The 12286-nt window shown below is 38.9% G+C and overlaps 1 protein-coding gene across 1 annotated transcript; it reads left to right on the top strand.

Moving 5' to 3' along the window:
- Positions 1–1510: 1510 nt before the first annotated feature.
- On the top strand, positions 1511–11907 carry LOC106605928 (uncharacterized). The gene is made up of 8 exons (XM_014201931.3): positions 1511–1671; positions 8094–8127; positions 8269–8316; positions 8747–9010; positions 9266–9298; positions 9440–9469; positions 9709–9855; positions 10153–11907. Exons 2-8 carry the CDS (start codon positions 8106–8108, stop codon positions 10281–10283), a joined length of 675 nt encoding a protein of 224 aa, XP_014057406.3. The 5' UTR covers positions 1511–1671; positions 8094–8105; the 3' UTR covers positions 10284–11907.
- Positions 11908–12286: the final 379 nt, after the last annotated feature.

Raw genomic sequence — 12286 nt, 5'->3', positions numbered from 1 at the left:
GTTACATAATCTAATAATTACGTTTCAGGGTGAAATTCTTCAGTCATTACCTTAAACATATAAATTCCCTTATCAATAGGCCGAAATGTCCTTCCTATTTCCAGACTCCAGCAGATAAACCGAAAACAGAACACACTATCCAAACCACAGTATTGCACTCCCACAATGATAGTAGTACACAAACACCACAAAGCAAAACAACCTTCCTAATACATTTTGCTCTGAGACCAGGCTGCAACAACACAACCCTGCACAGTATCAGTGGTAGCTAACAAACACTGCTCAGTGGCTTTATGGTTAGTGGCTTTATTGGAAGGTTGTGAGTTGAGTCCATGGCTGAATCATACCAAAGACTGTAAAAATGGGCCTTGATGCATCTCTGATTAAAACTCAGCATTAAGGAGATAGAGTGTGGGTAAGGCACTGTGATTAAATCTTATACCCCATAAAAAATAAAAAATAAATAAAAAATGTTGTGTATGAAATGTATGCATTCACTACTGTAATTCGCTCTGGATAAGAGCGTCTGCTAAATGACTAAAATGTCAAATGTAAATGCAACTTCAAAAGTCTCCTGTAGTCATGCGCACATTCATCCAAAATAAAATTCCACCATCCTCAGAATGGCTTGACATTAACCAGGTTTCCATCCAACCTTCTTATGCGAGTGAAGTAGCCTACATGTCAGATAAAAAATGTCACAGCAACATGGGAAAGTATGCAGTTTATTAGGCTACAGGTGAAATAAATGATGATGAACTTCACAGGGTGGTGAAAGTGCACAGCTATGAGGTTGATGGAGGGTCTTATTCTGGTGACATAATGATCGATGCTTGACATTTGACAAATACAAATAATCTTTCACTTTTGTCCCTAATAATCTCATCATGTAGTAGGCAATAGCTGCACTGTATCAGCAAGCTGTTGGATAGTGCGCACCTGCCAATACCAGAGCGGGCACATTCGCTACATTATTATGTGACAAACCCATCAGTAGGCCTAGAGTTGAAAACGCATGGAAACTCATTTAACTTGTATTTTTCATTCAGTAAATGGGAATTTAACCTCAAATAAAAAATGTATGTGCACTACGTATTTACACACAGACTTTTATCTGCAACAAGTCAATTTGATGGAAACAACTTTGATGGGAAAATGCGACAGGGTTTCCCTTAGCCGGTAACTGCGGCTTTTGTCTGAAAAAACAATTAAAAGCCAATACATCAAATTGTAGCCGGCCAAATTGTCAAGGAAAGGCTGTGCATTATGTGCATATATGCACGAAGTGAATGTGAGATTGTGTTGCTCCACAACAAGTGATTTAAACTGCTTGTGTCACATGCAGAGTGCAGTGCACACTGCGACCGTTAGTTTTCATAAAGCGGATATGGTGTTTTGTCATAAAGTAATATTTGGATTTGAATGAATGAAAGTAACATGTGCCTTTATGCTGAGGGCGGAGTCATAGCGTATCAAGATACACTCTTCCGCACGTTCATTCATGTATGAACTTCTCTGACCTTGGAAGACAGGATACGCATAGAGCAAACAAGTTGAATACAAGTTGGCGTACGCTTCATTTCAGAGACCCAAAGGCGTTCCAGACAAATTAAAGCTGCTGTTTTATTCAGTTTAATAAAGGACTCTTCAGCCTAGCACACATTCAAGGACGTGAGTTTACTATTTAATTTGATCAATTTAATCGATCGTTCGATCATACGCTTATAGAATGCCAATGTCCTTCATTCTCATAGAAATGTATCTAGTTATTATGTTAATTGTGTCCCTTCAACGTAGAAAAGTATTTTGCCTTTCTCATGTTAAATTGTCATGTTGAATTCATTATCCGGCAGACCGGGGCCGTCTCCAGAGTTCCATAGCATTCGGGGCTCAGTCCCGAAGACTAAGGGCTAATGGGTTTGTGATTCCGATAAAAAAAAGGGCCTTTCCTGCAATTCTACATCATTTTACATGACTGGAGACGTTACAATACTATTTTTTTATACCACAAAAATGATCAAAATGGCAAGCTACTCAGACATTTACATACTGAGATTAATACAACGAACGACCAATGTCTTAAATGCTACCAATAGCGTAGGCCAGCCTTTATTGGACCTAATGGTGGGTCGCGACGTGTCAGAGTAAATGTATAATTATTTAATTCATTAGAATTGATGTGGCCAAGTGCAACTGCGCTCTCTGTTCAGTGCGCTACCTGCTCAGCAGCGGTGTCTCTGCTCAGTTTGGCAGCTGCGCGAGTGGGGGGAGATGTCCGTGTGCTTCGCGGTATAATTATTAATTAAGTTACCATATATTTTTTTCTGCAGATTTTTGGAAGATCACTCCACGACTTACAAACTGCACCGCTATCATGAAATGGACTCAAGCTAGCCAGAAGTTCTGACCGAGGTCATACAGCGATAGATAGTTTCGCTCTCTTGGTTTCCTACAAACTTTGAGAAATAACGAGGAGCGCCCGCAATGTGTTTAGTGCGGGAAGTGCTTACTAATGTCTCACAAAACAAACAAATTGAAACGACACGGCCTGACCAAACATCCACAGCATAACGGTATACCCAGGGAGTTCTTTCAGAACAGGGGACAATGCTTCAGGAAACAGTGCTTCGACAGTGGAAAAGTAAGCAATCTAGCAAGGCATTGTTGTAATTTTCTAACAGGTACAACAACAACATTTTCTAACATAAACAAATAAGGGAGTACTATCGCTCATAATAGTAGATGTGAGTTTCTCTTTCAAACAATCGCCTTGTACACAGCTAATAGCTATCTAACGTTAGCCTAAGTAACAGTACAGATGAAGATGAAACATGATCAAGCCTACTGTACATCTTACTGTAGAAAGTATTGTTACAAACAAGTATAGGCTGGCACTGTTGCTGTTAAAATACAATAAATAATTTTCATTCAGGATAAACTGGTTGAAGCAAGATGCTTTTTGAGGCAAACACCCACACAGTACTGGGTCGCTTATCTACAGCAGGAAGCGGTCTCCTGCCTGACTGAGAAAGCAGTAGATGTTCAGATCCAGTTTGGCACCACATACTACAGTATGTGAGTCAGGGTTCTCAAATCTGGCGTACTTAAAAAACAAGTACAGACACAGACTCAATGCTGACCTCAGGGTTGCACTGTCAAAAACTGAGCCCAGAATATACATATTTGTTTAAAACTTAAACCAGCTACACACCTCTCATTAGGACTGTGTGTGTTTGTTTTCTGGTCTACATCTGTGTGATATGATCGATCAGTTTCTTCCAGTTCAAAATACTAAAATATTTATTGTATTTTAACAGCAACAGTTACACCCTAGACCTTTTTTTCAACAATACTTTCTACAGTCATTTTACATCTGTACTGTTACTTGGGGTTGCACAATCAAAAGCTGAGCCTGTGTGTTCTGTTATACATCTGTGTGATGTGATCAATCAGTTTATTCCAGTTCAGAATTAAAATGATTTATTGTATTTTAACAGCAACAGTTCTAACCTAGACAGATATGAAAGAGTGTTTTTAATGGGGGTAAATAAACATGAATTGCTATTTATGTGGGTATTTCATTTCATTGTTATTTGTTTTTAGGTATAAGGGAAATTAAATGTACAGATATTTACGTACAGTTGCGTGTTTTCATAAGCTTGGGTCCCAGGAAAACAGAATTTCTCATTTCTCATCATCCCAGGCTGAAAAAAATGTAAGAACCCCTGGCATAGGCCAATGAAAAGAGTGGATACACAGATTTTAGGCCTACAATATGAGGAGGAAATGATGATCAACTTTTCAGTTGCACTTACCTATTCAAACAGATTTTTCTGCAATTGTATTTTGAAATATTGCTAAATATCTTCTAGCTGCTGCCTGCTGTTCATTGACAGCCACAAGTCAACAATCAGCTGTTTTATATTTGCTGCGCTGACTGCCCATTTGCTGGATTTCCGACAGTAGACTAGGCCTATGAGCTCATAATGTGACAAAACACAATCTACAGCAATATTTTAAATTAGGCTATTGATCCTCTGTGGCTAAATTATGCTCGTGTAGTATTTTCATTCATTTATTTATAGATACATGACTAATTATATAATTTGGCAAATTTATTTCAATTTATCTGCAGCACTTCCAGCACTCCATCCTGCAGCACTGTTTTCATTCAATGCACTGACTAGCCTACAATTACGAGAATAAATTCAGTAATAGTGTTTCCAATAGTGGTTTCAGCTATATTGCTATTGAAACAATGTAGACCTTATGACCTTTTTAAACAATACTAAAATATGTCAAATTACTTGAGTAGCCTATGGAAAAAGTGTACAAATGTGTATTCGCATCAGTAGGCAAAGTGACCGAAATGCATCAGAGAAGTATTGGAAAGTTCAGGAAAACATCAGGGAAGCTCATCAGGTAGGCTATTGGCCTAATGCGCGTGTGTAGAGAGGATCTGCATTGTTTTCAATCGCTAGACTAATGATCATGAGCACTCACCTCAATTTAGCTAACATTTCCCAGCCTAATTGTAACCAAATATCCAAACGGAGATTCAGTGAAAACAAAAATCTGACAGATTGATTTATCAAGATGAATTCCCATGCTTGTCTCAAAGCAGCGCAATGATACTGTCCCAATCAAAATGGTGCTGGATTTATCAGTTCACCACACATGGCAATTGCTTTATATGTATTATAACCAGTGGTATAGTGCAATTTCTTTGTAGGTAGCCTACCGGAGCACCATCTTTTAATTATTATTAAGCCATTATTTCTGAATTAAAGTTGGTACCGACATGAAACCTATTGTATAAAATAATTGTAGAATATACAGGCAATGCATCATCCAAATTGCATGATTGCCTATGCCTACACATACTGTAAGTGGCTAAAGGAAAATATAATATTTTTTAATTCGTAAAACACCAAATTAGGTCTACCTTATTATACATTAGGCCATCATCATATATTGCACACTTTTCTTCATAATGCATTTATTACAAGGCTCCACTTTTTCGTTTATTTTACACCATTTATTTCATAATGCATTTTATAGAAGGCTATGTCGAATTTTGAGGGTTGCCAGATTGGACCATTTTTTTTTTGTGGTATCGATGAAGGTATTCAATTGGAGAATGGAGATACAGTTTTATGATGGGAAATTATAATACACACCATAATACACACACGCACACAAATACTTTGTTTGTACTCATATTATAGCCATTTCTTGAATTTTGTATGAGTTATATTTCATAAAATATTTGTATCTAGTTGTCATGTATTCTTTAACTGTTTAAATGTTTGTAGTTCTCTGCTTGATTTAGCTTTTGGTATATTTGGCATTTTTATACATATTCTGTATTTCTACTGAAGAAAGCAATAATTAATTAACACACTACTGTAAATAAATGGACACTACATGTTATAAAATGGAAATTGCTCTCTGTAAATAAATGGTGAGAAATGCTGAGTCTGAAGCCATTCAGCTATGGATTTCACAGCCCTATAATAATGATACAAGATGCATCACCTTAAAAAGGGTTTATTTACAACCTATGGGGTATAAGATTTTAGAAAAAGTGGCATAGGAGAGTCTGAAATTAATTAAATACCCTAACTCTAAGCTATGTTCAATGTCAGCAGCAATTTCTAGTGAGAAATGCTCAGTCTAAAGCCATTTAGCTATGGGTTTCACAGCCCTATAATAATGATACATGTTATATGACCTTAAAAAGTGTTTATTTACAATCTCTGGGGTATAACATGTTGGGCAAAGTGGTATAGGAGAGTCTGACATATAACCTCTAACTTGAGTTCAGTCTTCGCCAATGAGAACCAAGAGGAGCTTCGTCCTTCATGATTGGGAAAGGCCTCGATTCTAGGCCGTAGAAAATCCTACAGTCATCTCATTAGATCAGAACAGGATGGATCAACAGTGATTCATATTACTAATTTGCATCCTAAAAAAAGAATAGTTATGTTTTTCTGCATAACACAATTACATTATTTGTCTACCCATATGATGTGGATCATTGGCAGGTTATTAGATGTATACGCTTCAGTAACAACAGAACACCATGGTTGTAATAACACTTTAAACAGGTCGTTTGTGAATGTGCTTGTTTTGGGTCCACACTGGTAAGTTAACATATGTAAATTAGACAGTCACAGAGGATTTCCTTCTGAATAACTGGTCAGGGCATAGCACTTTCCTTTCAGCTTCAGGCAACTTTGATGTAAGGCTTGATCACACATGTATTGACTACTTCTATACATCACGCCCATTGTTGCTAATACATTGTTCACTAGATATAATGTAATTACACCCAACACAATGTTGAATACAGAATGCTTCCTACCACTAGATCACATAACTAGATGTGAGCTGGACGTGATCCTAACGCTGCCACCAATGTAGCAGAAGAAAGTGAAAGCTGCAACAGGGACTCTAACCAGGGCTCATGCGTGGCAAAGTGAGCTCTAACGGGCGTTGCCATGAAAGCCTAGTATTCCTCTGGGCAGAGACAGTAGGTCTACAATGCTGGCATATGCCTTGTTACAATAGCCTAAATATATAACATGATTGACACGTCTGTAATAATCATCATGAAACAGCCTTGGAAGTGCCATAAGTGTAAGCCAACATACAGTAGTTGATTATTTTACATGAACCTGCTTAACTGCATTGATAAGGCTTACTTCATTGTAGTCCAGACTCGTTATAGTTGAAAATACCAGGCAGTTTTACCAGGGGAATTTAAACCAAACAGATTGTTTTTGCAGGTCTTCTTTTTCCCCACATTTATTGATTAATTAATAACAGACAAATACAGGTTTTTATTCCAGTCTGGCAACCCTCATAAAATCCGACATAGCACCAGTATCCCAGAGTATTAAGCGAAAACAAGCACGTGGTACTTATTAATGCATTGGCATTAATAAAAATTAAACCTGTAAGGCTACTATTATATTATAAGTATTTCAGTGACAACCTGGTTGATTAACAATATTGGGTTGTTAACATGTTTTTTAAAATATTTTTTATAGAAAATAAATGTGGAACACAAAAAAAGGCAGTGTACAACACCATTTTCCCACAATGCCTTGCTCCAATAACATTCAAAAGTTTGCCCCCGAAAACTTTCACACAAATTAAGCCACACAACAAAAACGCATAAAATATGCTGAAAGACTTTTGAGGCATATTTGCACAAATTGGGTGTGAGATTGTGTTGTACCAGAGCATAGACTATAGGTCAGGAATGCCATGCATGCTTGTCTAAAGGTTCAAATTACAATATGGAAGAGAAGAATAGATGAGGTTGTCATGTTTGTTTGTAGAGAAGGACCAAGGCGCATCGTGAGTATCGTTCCACATCTTTATTAATATGTGAAACTATGCAAGACATACAATAAACTATAAACCAAAACAACAAACCGTGACGACAGAGGTGCAACATGCACTAACTCAAAATAAGATCACACAAACACAGGTGTGAAAAACAACTACTTAAATATGATCCCCAATTAGAGACAACGATGACCAGCTGCCTCTAATTGGGAATCATAAAAAAAACCCAACATAAAAAAGAAACTAGAACACAACATAGAAATAAATTAACTAGATAAACCCCCCAGTCACGCCCTGACCTACTCTACCATAGAAAATAAGAGCTCTCTATGGTCAGGACGTGACAGAGGTGGAATATAGCATTTTTTTTTATTGCCTCAGACTAACCAGAATGAATGAAGGTAGAAATAAGCCTATTAACATTTTATAAAACTGATAGCTTTAGGGTAGTTGAGGTACAGCCGAGGGGTTGTGATACCATGGGGCTAACATGTATATCCCTGAGATTGGTTGATATCCCACACACAGACTCAGAACCCTTTTAAAACAGACCCCTGGGGATCATCAGTCCAGTGGGGACTAGACTTTAGCCTACTAGAATATAATATTGCTAATATAACCCCACACCCCTAGATCCACCTGCTCAGTACTCATAAGGAAATTAGATTGATGAATGGCAGCAAAGGTTTACATAATGTTTAGACTAAGTGTTTTTTATTTGCTTGACTCCACAGCAACATCCAAACATGAGTGGGGCGATACATCTAAGTAAGTCAACAATGTATTTTGAGTTTTAGTCATATATGGATTACTGAAAGTGAGAAACCATTATCAAGACAATATGAGTGGGTGTTTGTAGTGACATCCACATGCATGAGCCCTTGATTGTTTTGTTTTCGTTTCTTACAGTCTGCCTGGCTCTGTTTGGCTGGCCTGTATCTGGTGCTTCTGTTGAAGGTGAGCTGTTCTCATGCCTGCAATGCATGTGTTCATTATGACGTCAAAATGAATCCATACTGTACTTTGTTTTATACACTCCAAATAAGTCACGTCCCCTGACTTTTTGGTTTTTCAAACCATGTCAGAGATTCAGAGATTTACACATAGCATTGGAATCTTAGTGGCCTGGAACAAGAAAAGCCTGAGTATTGAAACAGGGATCAGTCAGTGAACGTTTCAAAGTAAAATATGGAAGTGGTGACAACTTGATCTCACCATATTAATTTGTGCATTTTATTTCCCTACAAATAATTTCTATATTAAAGCGCAGTGAGGATGTAGAGTGTTGTTTTGATCCAGACTGATCTAAAACTAAGTGTAGTAACTTTGATATTTGATGTTGTGCTCTGTTTAACTAGCCTGTTGTATTCATCTCTCTGTCTTGCAGCTCAGAAGACCTCCCAGGTCTGTTACCTCTGTAACCATGATAACTGCCCAGCCGTTGAGTATGTTTATGACCATTTGACGGATTTGACTTTGTGGTCGCGAGGTAAAATGGCTGACCTCCCTCCCTGCCCCACCACCTCCCCCGCGCAATCTGGAAAATGCTTGTTGTGTGTTGAGAACCAGAAGGTCTACGCTGTGTGTGAATCAGAGATCATCAAGCCAGTCTTTGAGGGCCAAGGCAACTCCATGCCTATTATCAAAGCCAGTGAGTTTCTGTGAGGGCCCATGACAGTACAACCTGGGAGAGGATAGTCAATAGAGGGAACAAACAAAGCAGATTTCAGGAAATGGTCATAGGTGTCAATTATTAATGTTAAGGGGCTATTGGAAGTTGTAGTTTATTATACAGTATGGTGTAACCCTCTATAGCAGTGTCATAAACCAGCCACTGCTATGAGCATTTCCCAGCTGATCCAGCCCTCTGTTGTTGTATGGAATCATACCTGTACTGTCATTACAGATTGTCCCAGCATTGTTTCAACTGATCAGACGGGTGAGTTCCATTCAATATTCAAACTGTATTTCAAACAAAACATATCTTATGGTTATTTTACATTACAAGAGTAAATTCCATAACAGAGAAAAATAACATAACAGCAGTCTGGGTATTCTACAGTGTGTTTGTCTTCACCAGGTGGAGCTGGAGGTTTAGCCAGGCATCCTGGTGAGTGCAGAAACCCACAGAACAGCAATGCTCAACTCAGGATTGTGTGAACCAAGCATAAAGATACAAACTCTGAGTTCTTGCTGGTGTGTGAGAGAGACTTCATTGTTGTTCATCGAGGAAATACTACAAATCAAATCTGAAGATCAGCGATGTGTGGTAGTGTTTAAGTGTTAGATGGTGATGATTAGTGTTCTTTGTGCTTAACTGCTCTTCCTGTCCTCCTCTCCCACAAACAGATCCAAATGTCCCCACTTTGACCCCCGATGGCACTGGCGAGTTATCCAAGGAAGCAAAGATCGCTATTGGTGTGCCAGCCACAATCGCCTTGCTCGTCATCCTCGTCATCATCATCATTGTTGCTTTGCGCAGAAGGACCAGATCAAGTAAGCAGGTGGGGGCGGGGCACAGGGTTTACTGGCTAAACATGTCCCTCTCTATAGGAGATTACAGGTTTTCTGGCTTTTATATAGTCACTTAGCTGGCTTTTATATAGTCACTTAGCTGGCTTTTATATAGTCACTTAGCTGGCTTTTATATAGTCACTTAGCTGGCTTTTATATAGTCACTTAGCTAAGTCACTTAGCTGGCTTTTATATAGTCACTTAGCTGGCTTTTATACAGTCACGTAGCTGGCTTTGAGTGTATTTGAGTGGTCTTTTTTCTTGTGGTTGTCTTCACAGGGTTTTGTCTAGTGTCCACTTCAGAAGTCCAGTCAGGAACACCAGACCCAGTTAAAGTTATTAAAGACCAATGTTCATATTGTGTGAGCCTAGGAAAAGAGGAAGAGATGGACCTGCAAGGAGGGTGTTAAGATATGAATATCTCATCATATATTTTCAGGGTGAATGTTGTCTACTTCCTGTCTAGTTTTATTCAAACCTATGGTTTAACTTGAGGAAACAGTACGGTCTATTAGAAAACCAGGTGTTACGAACCCCTTTTGCCCTGCAGTCTAGGGGGGATGGAAACGAGACCCGTAACATATCTCATGCAAATTATAACAATGAAAAGGAACAGTGAGAACTAAAAGAAATCCACAGACAACCTAAACCTACCGTCAAACACTTTAGGTTTATTTCAAACACACGGTAATGGGGTGTGGGAAAAAGGGCTGAACTGGACCCAAGGAAAGAAATATCCAAAAACCCCTAAGCTAGTCTTACCTGCTTCACGAACAGCTAGCTAACTAACCAATAAAATACAGTGGGTGCTCCGCCCAGTTCTAACTAGGGTATTTAGACAAAGGTTTTTCTACGGGTAATGTATGCCCAAGGGCGACTTGGCTTGGTATCCCCTTTTCCCACCAACAAACAAACAGCCATTCAGCACAGCAATACATACTCACATGCTAATGGCCAATGTGAGATGTAGGCTCAAAAACAAAAGAGAGATAGCTCTAGAGACAACTGATTGGGATTATTTTAAACCAAGGGAAAGGGGATGTGATTGGGTAAGGGAAAAGGAGCAGGTGTGTCTTCAGATTGGCGACTGATGACTGCCACCTGTGACTAGGGCAGAAGGAGAGAAACTATTCGGACACTACAGACGTTTACGTGAGAAGACACATTTTTGGGATGTCTCATGGTCTGATAAACACCCTCTAGCTCTGCCACCTTTCACCGCAGATGCAGAAGTACGACACTGGCGGATGCGGTGGATTGAAACGCATCCAATGCAAAAAAACATACAGGATCTCAATCTTAAACTGAGGGATTTTGATAGATTTTTTGGTTATGTAACTTAGATTGACACACCGGTGTGTCTCTAGGGGGTTAAACCATATACGTTTTGGTTCACCAAGTTTGTGTGTTTTGCACAGGTCCGGCCCGCTCGTTAGGCACGATTAGGTGGCCGCCGTTGGCGCCAGATTGACGAGGGCGGCATTTTCTGAGCTAAACTGGCCATTTCTGGCCATTTCAATCAACCATGGTTTTGCATGGTTGATTGAAACATGAAGTTATGTTTTTACCATTGCAAGTATTTGCATTGTACTGTAATTGCTTGTCTGGTGAGGTTAATTGGTGTTAGTGATTAGTGTTCTGCAGAGGTTGACCAGAAAGAGGCCTCCAGAATAAAATACTGTATACAAGGGCCACATGTTTGAGTTCATAAATTCTCCTCAGACATCGATCTGGACTGATCAAGAGGGTTAATTTTTCGGGTTTCTTGTAAAAATCTTGACAGTCCACTAGCCAACTATAAAAGCATGAAGGATGCAGTCATAATGTCAAAATGAATTCAAGTTCTTTCCTGTGTATTGACAGTTCATGCATAATCTATTCCGTCCTATTTTAGTCTTTGTTCTATTTGATTATACAAAGCCCTATTTACATGCAAGGGAATCTACAGCCATCAATATCCTGGTGCAAGTGATGCTCATCTTATGTGCTCGTTCCTTGTCTATTTTCAGAATAAACAACACCAGAGAACTGGGATCGCTGGCTGGGCATGTGTTTATTTACACAGCACATAAATAGCAGTACAATCACATCTGTTAACATCTGTTTATAAAACTGGTGAGAAGAAGAAGAAAGGGAGAGGAGAGGGACAGGAGAGGGAACATGTTTTAGGAATTCCATTCCTATTGACCAAAGTCCATATCTGGATACACATCACTGATTTAAAGTGTTTCAACTGATTGAGGGTTGTTCCCTCAGCTGTCTCTCAGCCAAGCACAAAGCAGCTCTACAGGGGAATTTACATTTCAGGTTAATTACACCACCATTCCTAGTTACAGAAATGTCTTTGTTTGAGTGGTCACTATGGAGATGAACAGTAAATACCAAAACAGAACAGTAGTCGTTTCCTGTTTAC

This window comes from Salmo salar, chromosome 05, assembly GCF_965601325.2.
Source record: "Salmo salar chromosome 05, fSalSal1, whole genome shotgun sequence".
In the NCBI taxonomy this organism is placed as follows: Eukaryota; Metazoa; Chordata; class Actinopteri; order Salmoniformes; family Salmonidae; genus Salmo; species Salmo salar.
This window is presented reverse-complemented; position numbering and strand designations above follow the sequence as displayed.

What these genes read in the sequence shown, in the direction of transcription:
- LOC106605928 (XM_014201931.3), top strand. Translation starts at nt 8,106, where the DNA reads ATGAGTGGGGCGATACATCTAA. An exon ending in AGGTTTAGCCAGGCATCCTG is followed by an intron (nt 9,470 to 9,708) that starts GTGAGTGCAGAA and finishes TCCCACAAACAG; the next exon opens with ATCCAAATGTCCCCACTTTG. An exon ending in GCGCAGAAGGACCAGATCAA is followed by an intron (nt 9,856 to 10,152) that starts GTAAGCAGGTGG and finishes TTGTCTTCACAG; the next exon opens with GGTTTTGTCTAGTGTCCACT.